The sequence below is a fragment of the Ceratosolen solmsi genome, unplaced genomic scaffold (assembly GCF_000503995.2).
Source record: "Ceratosolen solmsi marchali unplaced genomic scaffold, CerSol_1.0 scaffold49, whole genome shotgun sequence".
Lineage (NCBI taxonomy): Eukaryota > Metazoa > Arthropoda > Insecta > Hymenoptera > Agaonidae > Ceratosolen > Ceratosolen solmsi.
Genome location: NW_011948450.1, coordinates 185,892 through 211,158, shown reverse-complemented (window position 1 = coordinate 211,158; position 25,267 = coordinate 185,892). Strand labels below are relative to the sequence as shown.

General features: G+C 22.2%; 1 protein-coding gene across 1 annotated transcript; it reads left to right on the top strand.

Moving 5' to 3' along the window:
- sprt (PDZ domain-containing protein sprite) lies at positions 1-23,793 on the top strand. Its single transcript, XM_011504974.1, has 10 exons — positions 1-584; positions 10,487-10,568; positions 12,363-12,426; positions 17,018-17,181; positions 17,906-18,091; positions 18,919-19,074; positions 19,328-19,480; positions 21,440-21,713; positions 22,351-22,770; positions 23,342-23,793. Exons 3-10 carry the CDS (start codon positions 12,397-12,399, stop codon positions 23,774-23,776), a joined length of 1,818 nt encoding a protein of 605 aa, XP_011503276.1. The 5' UTR covers positions 1-584; positions 10,487-10,568; positions 12,363-12,396; the 3' UTR covers positions 23,777-23,793.
- Positions 23,794-25,267: the final 1,474 nt, after the last annotated feature.

Here is a 25,267-nt window from a genome sequence, read left to right as displayed (position 1 = left end):
CTTCAACATGTAGCCGATTGGTCACAGAACGCACCTATCTTAGAATCGTTTTTAAAGGGCCAACGGAAATTCCACTCTTCGTCGCACTCTTCTACTCTTTTACTCCCCACCATAATAGTTGGTCGAATTCTTTCCAATGGCAAGAGTCAAAGCAGTAGGGTCGGTAAGATTATGGATGTATCGTAAGTTGTGTAGTAGCCTCGACAAAGGCGTACTGATTATTTTCATTTAGTCGTCCACGGATTGCCATTACGGTAGTTAAGTGATTATTTTTTATTTTAATTGTTTTTACAATTGTGTTTTTTTTATATAGTAAGAATTTAAAATCGAGCAACACTTCCTTGGTTATTTTTATTAAAAGATCGTGCCTTGATCGCTATGTAATCAGAATATATGCATCTATATATTTATATATAATGTATTTGCATGCATGCCTATGGAAGTGTAATTTAAAATCGCGTTCTTATATTTTCGAATGTTTTATCGGTTATAAGAATGACAATTAAAATCGTTAGGTGAACGCTAATAGCCTTGACATTGAAGTGATAATGATTTTGTGATATTCATTAAAATTTTTAAAAAGGGTAAGTTCAGTAAAATATAATCCTTCATTTTTTGTTCGAAGTGTATGCATTATATCAATATACTTGAATTTACGTATTCAATTCCTGGTCCATCTTGTATTTGAACGCTGTTGAGAACAAATATATAACGGCTTAAATATATTTTGAAATTACAAACTTCAAATAGTCTTGTTGAATTATAATTATTAATCTATTATTTGTTCCTTATTTGATTTAAAACATTATATAATTATATAATTGTATTCCATGATGTAAAATTATATTAATATTGTTTTCCATTGCAAATTTATTTTAATTGTTAGTTAATAATTTGTTTATTGCATTTATCAACTTTATATGCCATTTAAACATATATATTTGTTCATATGATAATACACATATAAATATGAGTTTTCCATAAATTATGTATAATATTTGAATATGGAATTTCATTGTAAATAACAAATATAAATGTATATATTTTAAAATATATAACTGGATATTTATTACATATATATATTAACAATATTTTAAAGTTAATGTTTAGATTTCAGTAATTTTCTATAATTAACGTTTGCAGAAGTGCATTTGATATAAGGTAAATAATTATACTATTCAATGTAAGCAAATAAGTTTAAAAAAAGTAACTTGGTTATTTCATCATATAAACAATGGTTTTAGATTAATAAACCTAATTATACTTTTTAAAGAATCTTAAACATTTAATACAATTTTATATATTACACAAACTTTAGCTCATGATCATTATTATTGATAAGCTCAATGCAGTTTGGAATAAATTTTTTTTTTAATAATAATTATCAATTCAAATTTAACAATATTAAATTAAACTATAAAATATTGTTTTCAGAGTTACTTTTCAAAAATTAATAAACATTACTAATGAATACATAAATTTTTTTTTATAAATTCCACTACAATTGTATGTTAATAAGTAAAAATATAATATATGTATTTCAAATATTTATTACAAAATCTTTTACAACTTATTAACTTTTTAGATAAAATACCTAAAATTAAAGGTTAAATTAAAAATTAAATAGTTAAAAACTGAAGGAAAAATATTTTGTTCATAAATTTATATGAAGATAAAGGAAAACTTTTAAAATAACTAAATAATAATTTATTAATTTATTACATGAAAAATATCATAGAAAACAGATTGACAAAATATATATATATATATATATATATATATATATATAAATGATATGAGATAAGTATTTTTCCATCTTAGGGAAACTCTCCAAGGATGGATAGTGCAAAAAAAAATAATAATTCTGTGCAGGCAAACCTCACGTTTGAACCAAAGCGGTTCTCAATCGTATAGATCAATTCGTGACGAAGAACTCAGCTGGTTGGAAGGTGAGATTAGAAAGGCTTACATGCTTAAATCCTTTCAAGCGTAACTAATTGAACGTCAAGCGAACCAGATGTCTGCTGATATTAAAAAAAGAATTACTGATAATATTATTCGATTCCACATCGATGCTAAAAACGAAGAGTGCGAACATCTTAAAAAATCCAAACAATTTATGCCCACAAATAAACTCAAGGCCGAACTCGAGCAATAAAAATTTGAAAAGTACATAAAGCGTAATCTTATTGACAAGAAAAAATGCTTGAAAAAGTGCGCTTCACCGAACAAATGTTTATGGAGGCCTTCTTACAACGTGAATTCTTCAAAATGGAAAGATTCAAACAACGAGAATTGGAGGCTCGAGAAACTCTAAAGAATGAAAATTGCATAAAAGAGATAAACCGCAGAGCCGAAAAATTGATAAATCTTCGAAAAAATGCGTTGACAAATCGAGAAGAGTGAATAAAGGCCGTAGCTAAGACTCTCCTTGAACTTGAACGAGAAAAGAATGAGCGCGAACAACTGTTAACTAATCTTCTTGTTGCGGAAGTGAAATTTGATACAGAAATCGAGGCAAGTGAAATTCAAGTACATCGTCATAAAAAATATGTAAATTTGCTGAGGATTTAAAAGAGCACATTGATTTTGAAAATAATTGTAGAAACCGATTTCTTAAAAGAGAGAGGGAATTCGCGAAGGCCGTATGGTCAAGGTTATGGAGTTAGATAGGATGGAGCAAGCGACGGCAGAGGTAAAAAACCGTAGATGCTTTAATTTCCGCCAGGAGCTTCAACAACTTATGAAAGAACGCGAGTGCACGTGTATTTGTGAATTAGATAGATTACATTGTGTTTTGAAAGAAGAATATCAAATAGAATAAGTGAACAAAGAGAAGCCCAAAAAGCGAGAATTGTGTTACTAAAAAACACATAAATAGTGTAACAGACTTTATGAGCCACAAGTTTCTGTATGGTGAGATACGAGATATCGTAAAGAAAGCAGAACAAAAGAAGTAAATAACCAAAATCGAACCCTGCAAACAATATTATATATGAATGATACCCAATAACTAAACTTTATACTCTTATACTCTTAATGTCAAGAGACATTGCGCATGCAATATTATTTTGATTACTATTATTACAATTATAAAGTACATCATAAAGACAAAAAATAACTACTGCATGTATAAAATGTAATAACGACTGTTAAAATAAAACAGTATGTTATAAATCTATAATGCCATATTAAGCGATGGATTTATAAGTTTTAACGAACTATTTTTAAATGAATGTCTATAATTCAACTATCTTATAAACTGAGAAAATTTAAACTTGTACAAAATACTAATTATATTAATTAGTTAATTTACCGAAACCTAAAAGAGTATTAATCGAAGAAAAGATTAATTATTTTTATAATATAATAATTTTATAATTCGTCTAGAATATCTCAATTGAATTTTTAACGCAAATAATCAGTTATCATTCAAATCAAATATATTATTTATTATGTATTTAATAATAATTGGTAAAAAGAAAATCTCAATTAAATAGATAATTTATTTTATAACTTAAAAATTAATAATATTATTATTGAAATGTTAAATGAAATATAAAAAATTACCTTATCTAATCATATTCATTACTTGTTTATTGTATCATATTTGAGAACCAGTAGTAAAAATAAATAAATATAAATTTATATAAAGAAAAATAAAATTGCAATAAATCTTTTCAGTAGTATGTAATAGAATATTATACAATTACATTCTCAGCTTACAATAAAATAATATAGTTTCAAATAATCAAAAAATAAAAAACATAGTTTTACAGATATCAGTAGATTTACATAAATTCAATACCTCTTCAGAAATGTTTCAATAGTATTGAAATTTCCGAGGAAAAGAAGGAAGCAATTTAAAATTGTTTGTAATGTCTTTTAACTTTATCAGAACACTGAGAATAAGATATCTTTGTAAAAATTCATTTGACAAAGTATACTAATTTTATCACTTAATTTATTGTTTCAATTAAAAATAAACAGCGGCTAAATATAAAAATATTATTAAGTCGTATATACAACATCTAAATATGAAATGGAGTATTGTACAAACAAGCTAATATAATAAATTGATAAATGAATAGTTAATAAATAAATTAGTAATTATTATTTAATTAAAGTATTAAACATTTTATGAATTAAACTTAATTTTTCTAAGAAGCATTATTAAAAACATTTATAAAGGATACATACAATTTATTTAAATTTGTGCTTTATGTAATATTTTTAAAAATATTCTATAGTAAAGATGAATCAGTATTTGTTCGTAATTGTCGCGAAGCAAGAATTGAATAATACATTGAGAATTTTGTATCCTTTTCAAGTTTATCAATAATGACTTCGAATGACATTTTCCGATACTTTTTATTTAGAATGTCAGAAGTTATAAAATAATTTTTGACATTATTATTGTGAGAATATAAAATAATTATTAGCGACGGCGATATAAATTCTTGTTAATTTAAAAAATTTGTAATTACTTTAACTATTCGTGCCGTCATTTCCCGATAGTTGTAATATAGTAATATATTTAGTAACATAAATTACAATAAATACTTCATTTTATAGCAAAATTAAAATAGTGCATATATTTAAACAAAAATAAAAAATTTCTTCGAATTTATATTGTAATATGAATAAAATATTTTATAATTAATAAAAAGTGAAGCCTTGTTTTCATTATTTTTTTATTCACTAAACACATGATTAAATTGCAGATGAGTTGAAATTGTATTAAAAATAATAGGTTTTTTAACTTACGGTTGCGCAATGGAGCAAAGAATAATATTTTTTACGGAACATACTTATAAGGGTATATGTATAATGACTCTGCTGCCAACTTTCGTGGGAACATAAACGAAAAACATTAAGTAGCATACCTACGTAACAGCAATTAACAAATTAAACGGAAAAATACTATGATCGAATTCATTTCTGCATGATTTATTATATTATATTTTGGTAACTATTTCCAGATTTATTATGTAGATAATAATCAGTATTTATTTTTCGCCATATTAATAATTTAGTAAACGATTTATGAATTATGATTTTTTAAATTATTTTTATTATTATTTTATTATATTTGGTTTATGTTCCATTTTTTATGTATATTTGAACTCATAATGGTAATGTGACTAGCTATGTGGTAACTCATTTTAGTATTATTAGTCATAGTTAGGTTAAAACTATGATTTATATTCTACACATGCCTCCCTTTATAAACATATTCACCTTAAATTATTGATTACATATATTTTCACCCCTGTACTATTTTAACCTTCATTGAATGGAATACATTTTTTATATTTTCGATTTTTATTTTTAAGGTCTTTTTGAAAATTTTTGAAAATTATATAAGAGTAATTTGTTAAAATTTGCATATATTTTCTTTTCTATAAAATATGAAGGTGTATAAAATTGTAAATATTATGAATTATGTAAAATTTTCAATTTTTAAAAGTAATATATGTAAAATAAATAAACCTTTTACTTATTAAATATATTATTTTTAAATTATTTTGTAAATCATTCAAATTTTAATGTGAATAAATGAAGTTACTATGTATATATATATTCTTTTAATAAATATTCAAATTATACAAGTTATTTATAATAATTTTAAAATAATTTTACAATATATCAAAAAACAATTTAAAAAATTAACTGTCATTAAAAATATGTCAATAAATTATTTTAAATATCTATAAGAATGACTTATCTATAATTAAACATAAAAATGATTAAAATTCAATGAATAATAGAGTCTGCTATATCGCAAAAATTTCGCATGAACAAATTTTGCACTAGTTTAAAACTATTTGAAACAAGCTATTACTTGGATTAGAGGTTTTTTCATTACTAATGTATAATTGATATTCCATATTGTTATAACACTTTTTATCATAATTATTTTTGACCTATTTTTGTTTCTAATTTTTTTATTTTTTTTTATTATTGCCTAATGTATTTCATTATAAATAATAACAATAATCGAAACCGAAATTGCAATAATTTAATTGTATAAAAAACATTTCTAAAGTTTTAAACTCTGTAATTCTTTATATATTATGGTAATCTTTTTATAACTAGTAATTAATATTAATATAAATTTGCCCTTTATCAATCTTGTCGGAAAGTATCTCGTTTTTAATTACGTTGTGGCTTTTTATCTATCGAATAAAAATAAAATTCAGGCAATTATATAAAAGAATATTATTAAATTATTCGTTCGTTTATTGTTTAATTTTAGTTCTTTTATTAAAAATGCCTTGAAATGCAGTATGTGTCTTGTGCTGATAAGTTTAGTTACCAATTTATTTATTCAATACATTCATACAATGTATACGATCTTAGAAACATTACATAGCATCTTTAAAAAAAACCACAGTCAATTGAAGTGCATGTAATCATTATTCCGCTTTGATGAAGTACGCAACAAACGCTTAAAAAACGATACTATTACGCATTCATAACGAGAGAATGAAACATAAATATACTGTTCACACGCATTGAAAGGAAGTTCATTACCTCTACCCTATCTGTTCAATTGAAATACTCTCTTATGGATCGTCAATGGAGTATCTTGGCAGTATTGCCTAGTTTTAGAAAGTTGACTCACTTTCGATCATTTAAATCATTGGAACTTCCTCGCTAGCAAACTATTTAAACAGAAAATGTATCCGTTATCTTTTTAATTCCGAATAACATGCTGTAGCGATTAAATTTCTTTTATCGATGAATTACTTTCTTCGGTAGGCTAAGTTTTTTTTCCTGCGCCACACCTGTTCAGGTACACCGTTTGATGAACCAAACATTGCATCTTCAAACTTAGCTATGTTATTCGAAAAGCTTAGTGTCAAATAATGTATTTTTCCACTCAAATTTTATAATTTACTTAAGTTTATATGTTTCTATCAATTGATTCAATGTTAATTATTTTGATTCTATATGATATTTTTTCTTTTATTGTATATTTCATTTTTGGTTTCTGTATTGTCAGTTTTATAACTTCTTTTATATATAACTATTTTTGCAGTATTTTTATTAATGTATATAATCTTATTTCAAATTATATAATGTATTTTTTCTTTATGTATGATAGTCACTTTTTATTTACTTTATATGGTGTCTATTATCTATATATGTGTCTATCAAATTTCAAATTCAAATTTATTTTGGTTATTATTTTGTCTCAAAGAAAATGTCAAGCCTGATAAAACTAAAGTAAAATATAGTTTTTCGTTTATTTTTTCAATACTTCGGTTATTATTTTTTTATATGTAATAGTAATCACCTAGGTAAGTTTGTATCTCATTAAAATTATATTATATTATATTATATATATATTTTTTTTTCTTCTGTTTTAGCAAGTACAGAACTATTGTTTCTTTTTACTATTATTTTTTTATAAATAATTAATTGTATTAATATCAAACAACCTTCATTATTTTATATTTCTCATCTAATTACATTTTTTACAAATAAAAATCTTATATTGTAAATTGCATTTTAATACTATATTATTATATTATAAAATTATATATTTAAAAAATTTACTATTATATATATTTTATACTTGTATTTTTTGTATTTTTTTTTATTTCACCAATTAATATACCTTTATATGTAATCAATTATAGTCACGTGTAAAATACGAACATGTTATTTACTGAGAGTTTTTTTTCGCTAATCTATTACATTATGTTATTTATCCTTTTTTATATATATCTAATCAGTCCTTTCACTATACAGATGTCGAGTCAATCTGAATTTATTCAATTTAATATTTCAATTATATAATACTTCATGCTGTTTAATTTTCATAAAAGAAACTTGCTTTTTTCTTTTTATTATATCATAAGTTTTAATTTTAATTTTTATTTTATTTTACTGTAACATATTTTACTGAAAATTTGTTTCTTTTTTAAATATTTTTTCTTTTATTGTGTTTTATTGGCAAGGTCTTATACTTGATTAGATTTCATAAGGAAACTATATTTTAATTTAATGAATATGGTTTCTAAAATATTTAATGACTATTATATTTTTATTTTTTTAACTATTTTTATTTTTGATAAAAATGTAAATAAGTAATCTATAAATTTGGACTAGCTTCTTAACCTACATAATTACTTTATTTTATTTATTAGCTATAGTGACTGAATAATTAAAAATTGTAACTGAAATTTCGATTCCATTCTAATATTCAAAAAAAATTCTTGTCAGTATTTTTTTAAATTTACAAAAGCTATTTATATATAACTTTAAGTAATTCACTTTTTTACATGTTACATGAAATATAATGTAAGGGCTTGCTTTTTAAAGACAATAATTTAAAACAAAAATAAAGAAAATTATATTTTGCTATTATTTAATTAATTAATATAATTTATTAATATAGAAATTTATAAATAAAAATGCAATTTCTTTCAAATCTCACTGATACAAACTTTACAGTATAAGTGTAGTTAGTGATCTAATGATTATCCCATTTTCTACTTATTGCGCAGTCTTGAAAATATGTATATCTTTATAGAATACCTTAATATATTTATGTATAATTATTTCAATTTTAATCTTTTATGTCCTGTACTTATTTTACTTTACCGTATAATAACCGTATATAACTTTGTGTAGTACTGTTTTTCAATCATAATTCTTAGTTTTATTCTTCCGTATCATGGTGATTTCGTCTTTATTTAGTAAATCATTAATGATAGTATTTTATTTATTTTTATTCAAACAAATATTAAATATTCAAATTTGAACATATCGTAAAACGAGTTCAATTATTTTTATTTAAGATTGTGAAGACATAAAAAAAATGTGTCTAGAAATAAAGTCGATATATTTATTTTTTTTAGCTATCTGACTTCTGAGTTACAGTTTTTAATAAAATTTATCTGCTCCTGTAATTTATTATATTATATCTTTTCATTTTCTCTCGTTTTTATCCGTTGTACTCTACGATATTTTAACCACTACTTTTCCATAATGACATTTCTTATTGACGTGAATTCCTCTTTATGGAATACAACTAAGTAGATCATTAACTATATCCACATAAACAAGCTAAAGCATATCGATATCAAACATAAATTTAATTTAGGATTAGAGTTGCCACATTTAAAGATTAAATGTAAGCTAATCGTTAGTAAATATTTTATATTGTAAGATATATTTAAATTAGATGTAAGTAAGAATAAATGTGTTTAGTTTTGAAATAATCATATGAGTATTTTAATTACAGAATATTATTGAAATATACATATATACTTATTTTATTAATGGTTATATAAGAGTTCCTTGGTAATGGTTAATCCTTAGTAATGGATAAATACAAGTTATGATAAAGGGATATTTAGACTGTATAATGTTCACTGAGTTTTGATCTGAATATTATATTATATATTATATATTACTTCAATTGGTTTTTCATCAGTTTGAAACAATTATTACCTACTAGGATTTTGAGTTTGGTATCTAATCTAAGTTAACCTTGCTAATCATGATTTTGTCCGTATCCTTTGTAATCTTTGAATATAATAAATTTATTTGAATAATACTGATTGTTAATGTGAATAGCTCGATTTTATAAAGATGAGGATTCCGTACAGATGTAATGAAAATTGTGACGAGTGACATGATCATATGATTCTACTGAGCATCTTACCTGTGAACACTGTAATGCCACTATCGATAAAAAGTTCTTATTACTGGTGAATATTAAATATAACTTTAAAAAATTAGGAAAAAATTGTTTTTATTCCAAATTTTTTAAATTCGATAAATATTTTTTAGAATAAGTTTTTAATGAAATATTTATTACACTTCCAACGATTATATTATATGGGAAAATTCTGTTGATGGATATAATAATTTTTGTATTACTTTCTATTTAAAATTTTTCGATACAAGAAATATTTAATGAAATCTTACATTAATTTCAAAAATTTATTATTGATTAATACACCAGTATTTCTACTGGTCTAATTTGAGTTTTATGCAAATTAAATATACATTAAATTATTTTATAATTTAAATAATTATCAAAATAATTATTAATATGCAATTAAGCTGTTTTATAATAATTTAATTATTACTATCATTTTTCTAATAAATATTTATCTAATAAAGCTATTTTAAATTTATTAAAAAATTGAGTAAATGTTTTTCATTCAATCCATGTAATAGGGTTCTAAATATATTTAGAGAATATGAATTGGGATATATATAATGAATTTTTAGTATTAATGTATAGTTAAATTAGTCATAGTAAAATATAAAAATATAAATATAAAAATAATATGTATATATGTTATATATAAAAAATATATAAGTAATAAAAATATAAAAATAGTTATAGTATTAAATTATATATATGTAATGTATATAATTTAGTATTAGTATAGTAAGAAGTAATAATTACTTATCAACAAATGTTAATCAATATTAATTAATAATATGTATTTTTTAGAATATTTAAGGAAAGTTCATTGTTAATTATTACGGATTACAACGCCGAGGAAAAAAGCAAGGTCGAACACGGCGTCTTGTTGGTAAGTTTTTAGAGTAATCGAATTCGAAATTTTTTTGTACTAATTTAGTTAAAATAAAATTTTCATATTATAATTTATTATCAATATTTTATTAGAGTATTTACATATATTTCTATTGTTAAAATTCACCTTTAATAGTTTAATTTTATGTAATTTATAAGAAGTAAATTTTAATTATCGTGTAAAATTTTATTATAGATTCTTAAGTAAAATTTAAAAATTACGATATTTAAAAAAGATTAAATGATTTTTAAAAAGTATGAAAAATGTGGAAATACTTGGTTTAAGTGTAAAGTGAAAATCGAAAATTATAATCAATATATTTAGATTTCTAATTTGGTTTGGGTGTACGTATGCATTATAATAAGTAAATAAGTCCTAAATGTATGTTTTTAACAAACTTAAAAATTATTTTTGTGCCAAATGTTTGCAGCTTTATTAACAGCCCTTTAAAAACGAGTCTATTAATAGAATTTTTAATTTGAATAAAATAGTTTACTCTGTTTCTTTTCTGCTTCAGTTTGATCGCTCCATTACACATGCGCATACAAATTTTATTGTCATATTAATTGATATATTATTTATATTAATCCATAGAGTAAACCAGATCTAACGTATGTTACACCGATTATCCTCTAATAAATTGAATAATGCATCAAAATTATTAGTTAATTTAAGTATTGATATATTGTGCATGTGTGTGTGCACGTAAAATTATTATATAAATATCTCATCCTTTTTTGTAATTTACATATATGTTCATTATATTTATTAAAATTATTTAAAATTACTCTAAATTATATTCGCCTTACATACTTATTTAAAGTAAAAATTTTACAAAAATATATATTATATGATTATTGAACAAATCAAAGAATACAAAATAAAAAACAATGATGAAAAAGTACGTAATTGATGTAATTAATTTTGATATTAATTAATTAATATTAAGATGTAATTTTATTGATACCTATTATAATTGTTTTTGAAAAAAATTAAATGGGACATATGAGAATTATCATAGATAAACAAAATAAAAAACTTTGCAGAGAATTTTTTAATAATCGAGAAATATTCATTTGATTCGAAGGAATTTGTATAATAGGTATGTTAACGATATATCAAGATTCAGTAAGACTCCTTCAATGCAAAAGAAAATACAATACTGAAAGGCAAAAAATGTTAAACTTTGTTAGTTAACGACCATATTACTATGTAAACCATTATATTCTTTTTTTATTATTATTTAATATACGGAGACATAACTATCGTCGTATTATCGAGCAGTAAATAGATAAGAAATAATATGGCTTTGCTTGTAAAACATCGTAATTGTTTTATATATGTCAGAAAGTATTTGATATTGAAACCTAAATTAATTAATATTACTTAATATCAAATACAATTTAATTTTTATATAATCTTGAGGTTCTTTATTAGCTTCAAATTTATAGTTACGTAACTAAGTGCTTTAACTATTTATGTGCACATATTTTAAGGTTAATCTACATATCGAATGTTTTATTGATATGATTTTCATTTTTATTAAAAATATTGCATTAAACATTCTTTATATTTTAAATACTTGTTTTGTTAAATATGTAACGAACTTATTTGCATATTTGACTTTTGTTTAATTCTTTATATTGTTTTAATTAAATATAAATTAACTTTGTAGATAAATTATTAAAGTTATTTTTCATAAAGTATGACGGTTAAATTAACAAATAATATATAAATATCATTGAGTTCAATAATTAGTATATTCATCTCTTTTTTGTTATTATTTTTCAGATTCATATTATTGAGGCAATTCTTAAAACTCCAAATGGCCCAACTGGAAACTTTAGAAGCAAAAGTAAGTGCTTCGATTGATTTTTATAGACCCCAATATTAATTCAATTCTGTTATTTATGTATAATAAATTTATGTAATGTTATAAGCTTTATACCAAGATTTACTTTAGCCTTATTTAATTTCTTTTTATAAAATTTGATTTTTGATAAAATTATCTTGAATATATGTTTCATATAATATATTTTATGATTTATAATCAAAATATTATTAACAAATGATTCTTAACGACAAATAAAATTCTTTTGTCATAGTAAAATAAATACAATGTTTTAGTAAATTCAATTTTTATTATTTATAATTATATATATTATTTATAACAGAAAGATTGAAAAATTGAATTCAATCGAATAATTCAATTGAAAATATAAAATGATTGAATTTTATCTAAGTTTTTAAAACTGTTTTTAAGAAAAAATTTTTAATTGATTAACATAACAATATAGAACAATATAAAACTAATTTTAACAATATTATATAAATTATAAATATCTAAATATGCTAAAAAAAAAAAAAAGAAGTTTTGATTAAATATTTTTCTTATTACAAAGGATCACTATGTTTTCTGTATAATAAAGAAATTAAATTTAAATAATTTTCATTTTGTAATAGAAATATAAAGAAATGTAATGCATACTTATTTTTTTATGAAAAACAAATTTAATATATGAATGATGAAATTTACGCATTTAATGTTTAGAATTTCTATGCTATAAGAAAAAACAAGTACCTGTGCAACTTGATGAAAAATTTCTTTTATGGGGCAACTTGTTCTTTACGTCTTATTTACGAAACAATACCCAGAGACGTGACGTACAAAAGGCTCCGGAATTCGTTCCTCCAAATCAAGTTTTATGAAGATACGAAAAAGTGCTTTTACGGTTATTGATGCATGTATAAAGAAGCGCTGACAGGAATAGGGATAGCAGCTTCTAAGCTTCAGCTTTATCGACTTGTCCAACCGGTTATTTACGTTCTGTTGCAGTTTTCACGGACCGAAACTATCTACTTATATCGTGTACATACCTATAAGAATTTTCTGTATTCTTGTATTCTTATATATTTATTATTTATAATAAATCTACTATTAACATTGATACGCGTTTGTTAGGTTTGATATATATTTGCTGCACTAAAAAAATTTGATCTTTTTCTAAAAGATAAGTAATTTTATTGCATAATTTTAATTCTAAACACCTATGATAATTAGCAATTTATCTTGAAGAAAATTACTGTAAATAATTATTATTTTGTTAAATTATGAAAAAATGATTAATTTTTCTATCTATACATAATAATCAATAAATCAATAAATCAATAAATATTAATGTATTACAAGCTATTTCAAAGTTTAGAATTGGGGTTGATTATAATTGATTTTATACATTCATAATTTTACAAAATATTATTAGAAATAATATATACTAATCAATATTTTTATATAAGTTTCACGAATTTGATTTTTAAATATTTGAAAGATTTTCATAAACTAAATTCAGAAATTAAAGTTTATTTGTTGAATACACGATTAAGTAATAAAAAAGAAGTGGTATTGCGCCATTTTAATAAAATACAACATTTATAGCATAGATAAAACTATACGGTGGTTTATAAAGAAATTTAAATTTAATAGAAAATAAATATGATCTTAGTATACCATGTTTTTTTATCTGGTAAATACTTCTTTACACATTTAGTAACACATGATACAATTTGATAATATCTAACAATTTTTTAAAACTATACATTTTATAATTTTACTTGTTATTGCGAAAATAAGAATAAGATTACATTTACAATTAAAAATATAGCTAAAACATTATGTAGTGAATTCACAATAACTGTCAAATTATATATATACTTACATAATGCCCTTGCTATTATGTAATTTACTCAAATATTTTTCTACTTCTGTATATGACCAACAAAACTTATTAGGCAATTTTTTATTAAAAGGAAATTTTTAATAATTAACATAATTAAGTTGATCGATACCTTTTTATTGTAGATTTTAACCATTGTTATTGTAAAAATTAACATTTTTCTTTCGCTTATAATTATTATAAATATGTATTAGAAATGTCAGTGTAAAAAAGAAAATTTTTTTTAAAATGTACCGATAATTTCTAATATTTCATATTTACATTATAATAGAGAAAATTGAAACTTTATTAATAGTATAAAATATATTGATGAACGAACGTAAAGAAATAGTTTTAACCTTCTTATCAGCCGAATGACAATTAATTAATATAAAGAAAAGAAAAACTTTTATCTAAAAAATTTGTATTTAAACAACTTTTTTTAATGATAAATTATACTATTCAATATAAGTTTAAACCTTAATCAGTTGGACAATCTTAGTAAAGAAAAAAATGATAAAATTAACAATTGTATTATCAAACTCACAAAAATGACGGAAGGAGAAGAAACAAGTGTTCCTACGTAGACATGCTGTCCTGCTACAAAATGTCGTACAAATAATAAGAGAGAGCAATAGAGAATATGCGCATGAGTAAGAGATAAACTGTATAATTAAATCAAGTCAATCCTTACAAACAAATTTCACTACATGTTGATAAAAACAGGTAAAATCAATTACAAAGCTTCCAAAGAATTCTTACTCATAACATTGTGCTGCTACATCTGGTAACTTTGTAAAACACCATTTGCAGATTTAATATCTTTAGTTCAATTAATTTTTCTCTTTGTCTGCTATGTCTGCTACTAGTTTTCAAATAATACACTACTTTATTCTGATAATCTCTTATAAATAAAAAATATTTATGCGGTTCCATTAAAACATTTATTTATATTTACAACGACTGTATTCCATGAAAGGTTAATGTTCTCCTGTATACTTGGATTAACTCTTATAAAGTACGTTTTATCCTGGTCTTACGGTTTTCCTTTATCGATCTGTCTCGTTTTCTTTTTACACTTATATTTTTATCGTTGTAAATTGCAAACAGTTAATTATTACATATGCAGAATCCATATACAACTGTACTTTTCATAAATTTAACGTACATTATATGAAATGAAATATAATGAATAATTATTCTTGTTGAAAGGTTTAAATACAAAGCATATGTATTTTTACTACTATTAAAGTAGCTTATTAAATAATGTATGTTTCTCACACAATAATGTTAAAAATTTTTAATTTATGTTTATATTTATATTGGTAATCATACATTAATAATATTTATATGACACCAATTTAATGTTATAAAAAAAAGAAAGAATTACATACATAATATATAAAAATTAAAATATGAATGTTGAAGGTTTATAACTTTATTAATAATAAAAGTTAATTTAATGAATGAAACTTAAATATGAGAATTTTTTATACGTATAACGTATTAATAAAAAAATTAATATAGAATAATTTTGAAAACTTGTTACATAAAAACTTTAATATAGCTAGTACAATTTCCTTATACAAGTTAAATATATTTAAATTAGTTGTAAATATTGAAAAATTGAAAAATAATTATAGTAAACAATACAAAACTAGGTAGCTATTAATATTTTTAAAATATTCGTTTTAATACATCCAACTGAAAACATTCCCAACGTTATTTTTAATTTTTATTTGATGTAATGAAAAATAATATATTGTTAAACATTATTACTTATAAATATTATAAGATTTATATATTCTATAATATATAAGATACATTTTATGATTCATAACCTTTGAAATGCAATTCTTCATCTGTGGCTTAACAATTAAAACGTGCATAAATTATTTTCATATAATATCAAATGTACATATAAAATTGTTTTAACTAAATATAAATAAATTAAGGTTTTAAACAAAACGTATAAATGAAAATATATATACGTATATATACAGACATTACATATATTGTAACGTATGTTAATTGTAACTCAAAATCGTAAATTGAAAATCAAAATAATCCATGAAAAATACAATAATAAAATATTTAGTAATTAAAAAAATTTCTATTAATTAGTATTTATCAAATTTTAAGAAGAATTAACTAATTAATAGAATTAATTTTCTTTAAGACAAGCAATCACGAGTAAATTTACATTAATTAATACTAATTTCATTTCATTTATAATAGTACATTTTTATATAGTAAATAATGTTGTATCCATTAATAAATTAATTTTCATTTTAAATTAGCTCAAATAAATATTTTGAATATGTTTAAAATATAACATATTTTTATTTTTTATGCCAGAAAATTAAAATAATTCAAGAGATTGTAGTTGATTTTAGAAAACAGTGTTTGAAATGTATTTGAAATACTTTCAATAATAAAAATGAGAATCACTATACAGTATAAATATTACTTATATGTTATTTTTATTCTCTACATAAAAGTATTTTATTGTTTTTTATTTATACTAAAATAATACTAAAATATTATTTAATTCGCCGATTCATATTTCATGCTTGATAAATGAAGGAAATAACATATTTAATATTTAAATTTTCATTTTAATGTCAATTTACTTTTACCAATAATCGTTCTACGAATATTTCAATATTTAAAAAAATGTTTTGAAAGTACCTATATACATTATTATCATATGTATAAACTTCTTTTAAATAGATGGCGAGCATCGAAATATCATTATCAGCAACTTCAAGACGAAAAAAAAACGGGAGTGTTTCAGGAGGAATTACATCTCCAACAAGTCATCGAAATAGAGACTATTATAAAGAAGTAAATTCTTTACGTATTGCCCTACGAGACAAGGAAAATATTATTCAAACGTTCGTATATGATAGATGTATTCATCCGCTTAGATATATTGGATTCATTCATTTAAAGATTTCCATAAATATGTAATATGTAATATATAAATAATTGTTATCAATAGTCTAATACAAAAGCTTTTCGTTATATGATTAAAAAAATAAAATATCTTCATCATGACATAAAAATACTTTAAGAATAATCTTTTTTTTTCTTTTGTATATATATTTTTATTTTTCATTATATAATAATAAATATTAACAAAGTAGTTTTGATAATTATTTTTAATATTCTTTACGAAAATAATTGTCTTAGAAGAAATTTATTTAATTGTTAAAATTGTATACTTTATCGCTAAAAATGCTAAGTTATTTAATAAAAATATATTAGCATTTGTTTAAAATTATTCCAATTTAATGCAGTTGAGCTAGCTATTTTTAAATAAGTTTAAAATAAAAAAAATTACACTGCTAAATAAGTTTAATTAAATAAATTTATATTTAATATTTTATAGTATTTACTCAAATTTATACGCAAAATAGTTAAAAAAAAGTACTTATAATTATTAATTAATTAAAACTATAATATATTTATTATAGATATTGAATTAATTAAAAAAATTATTATATGATAAATAATATAAAATAACTAATTTTATTACTTTTATTATTTTTGAAATTTACGAATCTTTAATAAATTTGATCATTTTATTTTCTCTTACCTTTATGTTTTGCATAACAGCTTAAAGAATCAACTATGCAATAAGTTCAGCAACCGATTGATATTAAATAACAGAACACCTCCCTTAACAGAGATGGATAGAAAAGCAACTGAAGAACGTCTTCAAAGTCTCAGACAAGATGCTGATAACAAGAAACATGCGATAAAAAATCTGAAACTTGCTCTGGAACATCTCGATATTACTGAGTATGAGTGTAACTTTTTCATTGTATAAACTTCAAATGTATAAATGATTATACCTTGAAACAGTAATAAAACTTTTTGGTTATTTTCGACTTCTCTCTCTCTCTCTCTCTCTCTCTCTCCATAAGATGCTGATAAATAATATATTTGAAAGTTCTGTTATTGGTATATAAAATAAATTAATAGAATTTGTTAGTTTCTAAATGTGTGTTAATTTAAAATCAACTCTTTATAAACTAATTAATCCAAATTATATACAAAATCCATTAAATACTGAACATGAAAATACTATACTTAATTCTTCATTTTAACAAAAATAATACGAAGACTATAGCTCATTAAAGAGTTTTATTCATTTTTTTAATTTTTGGTACAGTATTATAAATACAGTATTATTATAAACATAAATTAATATAGTTATAAATATTGAAATATTTTCAACATACACAACGATTGGCATTTGTAAGCATAAAGCATTGTATTTCAGCAACATTATTCAGTGATAACTTGAAGACTTAACATTGCGTATTACTTTCTTTAGAAGTTATTTTAATTTGACAAGTTCAAAACATTTTTGGTTGGTTTAAAAAAAACTATTTCTCACCATATCCAGTACAAAAATTATTATAACCAAACAAATTAATTATAATGTAGATAATATGAAACAAACCTGAAAATTTCATTAAATATCTCTTAATTAAATTTAAATATCCTATACGATTTATTTATTAAAAAATTTAATTTTTTATCTGAAATGAATGTTTTCTAATTAAATATTTGCTTCATTTGCCATTTAACAATAAGAAACTAAATATCATTTTGTATTGCAGTAATATCGATGTTCGAATTCAACAAGCAGAACTTGAATACAGACTGGGTAGAGAAGAACTAGAACTATTAACATTGCGAGAAGAAAGTAGAACTTTGCAAGCTACTTTAGAATTGGCGAAAACTCGAGAAAAACAAAAGAATGATACTGTTTTTAGGTATTAACAATTAAAATATAAATATTTGAAATTTTGATTGACTAAATAGATTTATAATTAAATGTAATGATATTTTTATTTGATCAATGTCTTAATATCAATACAACATTTGAATGTTAAAATTTCATTTGCATAATTGATTTTGTTGTATGTTATTAATTCTTTAATTATTAATAATATCATTTTAAACCGTATAATAATTTTTATTTGAGAATAAATCAATCATAATAATATTTTAATAACTATTTTATAGCTGTATAACTGGTTCTACTCAAATAACAATACATGCTATAGAAGTTAGTGCTGATCCCAAGAGTCCACGATTTGGCGCAGGTCCACGGGAAGATGCTGTTGGTCTCTATATTGACTGGGCTATTGAAAATTCGGGTCTTTTCAAAGGGGATAGGTTTGTACCCGAATAACAAAATAATATTATGAAATATAAAAATAAAATCCTATAAAATTTACTTTTGTTAAACGAAACTTGTGATGATTTGTTAAAACGGTGATTATTAAAACTTAATTAAAACATAGAATCATAAATCTTCATTAATAAATTCTAAATTTAAAAACTAAATTATTAAACCAAGTAATAATTAAATATATTAGGAAATCAGTATACCTGTTTTGATTGTTGTTTTGATTCACACTAGAACAAACTTATAAATATATATACATTAAATATGTATGTATCATTAGTATGTATAATAACAATTAATTAATTGAAGAATAAAAAATTAAGTATTAAATATTATAAATGAAAGAGAATTCGATATCTTTTAAATATATGTTTCGTGATTGACAATAAATTACTTTTATATTTTTATATGCTTGTTTAAAACATACTAGCTAAATGTATTCGAAATAAATATAATTGTCTTCATATGCATTATTTAAAATTTTATTTCAAATATAACCTATAGCGTTATTATACCATATTATTTTAATTGTTTCAAATGACACGTTAAGACTTGCAAATTAAGTCCTTATTGGTATAAATATCCTTTGAAATTTGTATTAACTTTTAGATTTTATGTCGAATATTAATATAATAATAATGAAATATAAAAATGGAAATCAGTTCTTCCTCAAGGAGCTATGGTATTGCACATTCGTAAATCAACGAATTCGAAAACAGAAATTTTATTTGCGTTCTTACATACTAAAATAAAAATCTGAAGTATGAATATCAACAAGAATAGAGTGTCTGAGCACAGGAAAAAAAGGCAACGAAGATGTATCATTTCCATTGGTCACTTTAGCGTGAAGCAACAGTATACGCCAAAAGTAAAACCGGAAGTTCATTAGTTACACGCTCTAATTGCACCTACATCGTGTTAAATATAACTCAAATCTTCAGTATACAATGACTTTTATTATTAAATTTAGCCTGGAAACACCGAATTCCATTCAACATATAATCACCCTAATTCATGTTATTGAAAACTCACTCGATAGCATTTGAATTCACAGAACTATGATTACCGATTAAACGAAAATAATAAGAAAATAATAAAAAAATTTCGAAATATTTAATCTATGAGAATAAATGTATATAAATCGAATTTATATTTTTATTTTCACCAATTCAATTTCAATTCACAATACAATTCTATTATTTTAAATTATTTTTTCTCGCTTATTTATTTACATTAATAAGAAAAGTTTAACTAAATAAAACAGATGAATATCAAGAAATATTAACATGTATTAATGGAATTTATTGTGAGTAGATATATTAAAGATTGAAACTTCATAACATATTTTCCATAATAAGTAAAATAATAAGAAGTTTTCATATCTATTGAACAAAATTTACATACAAAGTACTTTTCTCAAGCTGATCTTAATTTATGTTGATAAAATTGTAATAATTCAATAAATATATAAAACTGATTTAATTATATATAATAATAGTCACCGTATAGTAAAATTTATTATAATATTATATAATGAATAGACTCCAATTATTATAAAATATTCATATTATTCTTTCCTATTTACAACATTTTGTATATACTAATACAATTATTCAGAAAAATAAAACTTTCTATATTGATAAATTTAGTGATATTTATTTATAAACGAATTTTAACGTTATAAAAAATAACGTTTATCTTATTTTAAAACACTTTTAGGATAAAGTAATTGAGGAATTACTACACATTTGTATAATCTTACACACAGCAGTTGTTTATTTGTTTTTTTATATGGCATTAACAAACTGTATTTTAATAAAATTAGCTTAATTAATAATACGAAATATAAATTTAATTAAAAGAAGTTTTTATAATTAGCTTAGAAATGAAAATGTATATAAAATGTATAATTATACTTATTTTAAGCACAATTTTATCGCTTCTAGAATATTGGAAGTGAATGGTAAATTAGTCGTTGGAGTAGGCGGAGATGACTTAGCGCGTTTGCTTGCCGTGACACCTGATGCAGCGCAGATTGTTGTGCTAAGAAAGAATGAGTCGATTGCAACATTACGAACCCTTCAATCAGACAATCTTCGATTAACACATCGAATCAGCTACTTGGAAGAACACGTGCGTGATCTATTAGCACCTAGAACCGATATATCGTCTACAACTATTACTACTGCGTCACAACCCACAAGGCAAGATCATGTTCAGGTCTGATTCACGATCATTATATGAAATACTTACCTTCTTTATGTATTCGTATTTCTATTAAATAGTCTTTATTTAATTTTTAAAAATTAGTAATAATAATAACAATAACAATAACAATAATACCATTCTATCTATAATTATCTACTAAGACTAAGCAAAAATTAAAAATATATAACATATATTAGGGGTATCCGAGTTGGGCATTTTTCGACTAGAGCTGCGAATTAGAACTAGATGATGCAAATAATTCAAATGAATCATCAAATTAAATTAAAAAAAAATGGAGTCAATATGATAATCCTTCATTTTCGGTAGAATATATAATATTTGAACTAGGTACAAATAGATACAATTATAGATTTATAAAGTTTTTTAAAAGTATTTTAGCAATTCATGTGTGTTGGTTTACATATTAAAAATAATTTAATATGTAAAATTTACCTTTAAAAATTCTAACACACATATATATATATATATATATCTTGACATTCAATTAATTACAATTAAATTAATTGCTAATTGTTAACAATTATTTCATCACTTTAAACACTAAACAATTTTAATTTTTATAATTTATATCATTAAATTCTAGTACTTATTTTCTGTTCTTAAAGATAATATCTTTTAATACATATAGGTTTTTCAAAAAGGACCTCAAGTAACTGCACTTGTTGCTGGAATGACAAATTTAGGTTTCAAAAGATCTCCAGATATTCGACAGAGTTTACCTAATGTAAAAACATCTGAATATCAAAGCAGCCAATGTGATACATTCAATTGTTCATCATCGGAGGCTCTATTATCTCACTCGTCTAGATCACGGCATTCATTAGAACAAGGTCAGATCCAGCTGGCTAAATCAACAGCAAGTCTTGATCTTCTGCAACGGCATCACCATCAACTTCATCATTCATCAATGTTCTTATCATCGCGTAGATATACATCAAGAATGAATGAACAGATACATAATTATAAAAGTCGCAAGCAACAACAACGACAGCAACTGCTGCTTCAGACTTTTGATTTTGACTCTGAACCAACATATTATAGATTACAGGTAATATAAAGTGGTAATATTATAATAGATAGAAACAATAGCTGGCAATATAACTATTAAAAAAAACTTCTTTAATCAATGAAACATCTTTAATGCAATCATTAATGAAACATTCAATATATATTTTATATACCTATATGAATTCATACAAAATTATAGAATATATATTTATGTTTCAATATTCTCATTTGACGTCATTATTTTTTTTTCATTGTTATGAAATTATATCCATTTTATGGTAATTAAATTCAAATCTCATTCAATTTAATTAGTAGAATACTTATCTACCAATATTTGTGTATAATAAATTTCGTTTTATTCATATTTATCTTATTTATACTTTTTTATGTAGTCCAATCATTTCTTCAAATTTAGTGCATATATTTGAATTATAATATTTATCTTATTACAGATATATTTGAAAATCTAATCTATTAATAAAATTGATTATTAGAAAAAAGGTTATAAAATTTCTAAATAAATAAAGCAATTATATGCAATAATAATTTTATATAAAAATGAAAAAACAATTGAATTACTTTCAATAATTTAATTGTAATTGTATTTGTAGGATACACAGTCAAGAATATCAGAACACTCAGATGTATCAATGACTACTTATAATTCACAAGATTATAACGCTAAAATTCGTCCAATGCCGCCAAAAAAGCCTCTTAGACTTTCTTTACATCGAACTACGAGTCTCCAATCAATTGAAAGCGCACCACCTACAACTATGACTGTATCAAAAAATAATCATTACCAAGAATCTTATGCACCAGTAAAAAAATCAATAAAGCGTAACCATCGCGGAGATCCACCACTTCTGGATAATAAGCTCTATGGTGGACAACGAACCGGAGAAATTTTGATAACAGATCAAGAAACATCACAAACTTCTCCTAGAACACCTTCACGAGCCGAATCGTGTCAAAGTGCTCTAAGGTGGCCATCTCCTAAGCCTAATCCACATCTGGCTCAGCTATCTATAGAGAAGTGGTACTGATTTCAACACATGCAGATTGAATCTTTTATGAAATTATCAAATTACACTTTTCAATACCAATATATTATATATATTATATGGTTTGCAACAATTTATATTCATATATTAGAAGTTATCAGTTTAAATTTATATTTTTATTTACCTATAATTACTTATAATTATGGTAATGTAATTTGGATTTGAATTTGTAACTGATTTGAGTCAATTAATATCCAATTTTAGAAAAATGTGATACAATAAAAAATATTTCAAAAGAAATAAAATTAATTTTATTGCATGTGCAAAATTCTGATTAAGATAAATATTTAAAATCTTTTATATGAAGTTTTGGATATTTCTTTTTAAACTAATTGAATAAAAAAATTTTTATAAATTCGTTTTTTTAATTCAAATCTACAAATACAAATATTTTTTTGCATAATTCAAGATAAAAATTAAAAAATTCACTATTATTATAGTCTGATAAAAATATTAGAATATAATTAAAGGTAATTAAATTCTTAATATGTAAAATATATTTACTTTAATTAATTAGTTATAATTAAATTTAAATCTGAAAATAATAAATTAATAAATAAAATGTTTTGAAAACACTAATTTTTTAAGAAAGGTTATATTTCATTTTATAACATATTACAAATTATAACAACAAAATCATTTAATAATTCAATGAGAAAAGAAAAACAATCCAAATAAATAATATCAAGTAATTTATATAATGTAATTATTTTATTATATATATATATATATATATATTATATATTATAAATTATAAACGAAACAATTTAATTATTCAATAAGAAAAGTTAAACGATCTAATTAGTTAAGTTCAAGTACTTTATACAATGTAATTATTTTATTAAAAATAAACTATTAACTTATTTAAACTATTAACTTATATTAAAAAAAAACTTAAAAACATGATTAAATATATATATTTAAATATTTTAAATCAGTAAAATCAACAGCCTCAAACAGTCTACAGCTGTATTGTATTGTTTAAAACATTAATCGATAATATTAGATATCTTAAGTGTCACTATTTTTTAAACTTATCATATTCGATATTTCTACCTATCGTTATAGAAATATTGTATTTAATTTTTATTTATTGAAAATTAAACATATTATTTAAAGTACTATTAAATGAGGAATAAATATACTAGTCACATATTTTCAAGTAAAATTTTATTTCATTTTTAAAATTTTTAGTCCTTTTATAATCGTTATGATATATCTTAGAAATATAATTGAATTTTAAATTTTTAGAAACATGTAATTAATGAAACAATCATTAAAGGATATAATATACTTACATTATATGTATGGACAGATGCGTCTCTTTGTATATGAATAATTGTATCTATTTCAATATTCATATTTTTATGTATATAGAGATAATGTATTTAATTCTTTGTATGATATAAAAAATGTAAAATTTATGAAATATTATATAATTATGTATCGTGAATCGAAATAATTCTGTGATGC

Coding starts and splice junctions, on each gene's coding strand:
- sprt (XM_011504974.1), top strand. CDS start 12,397: ATGGCCCAACTGGAAACTTTAGAAGCAAAA. Junction 12,427..17,017: donor TGGAAACTTTAGAAGCAAAA/GTAAGTGCTTCG, acceptor TCTTTTAAATAG/ATGGCGAGCATCGAAATATC. Junction 22,771..23,341: donor CAACATATTATAGATTACAG/GTAATATAAAGT, acceptor TTGTATTTGTAG/GATACACAGTCAAGAATATC.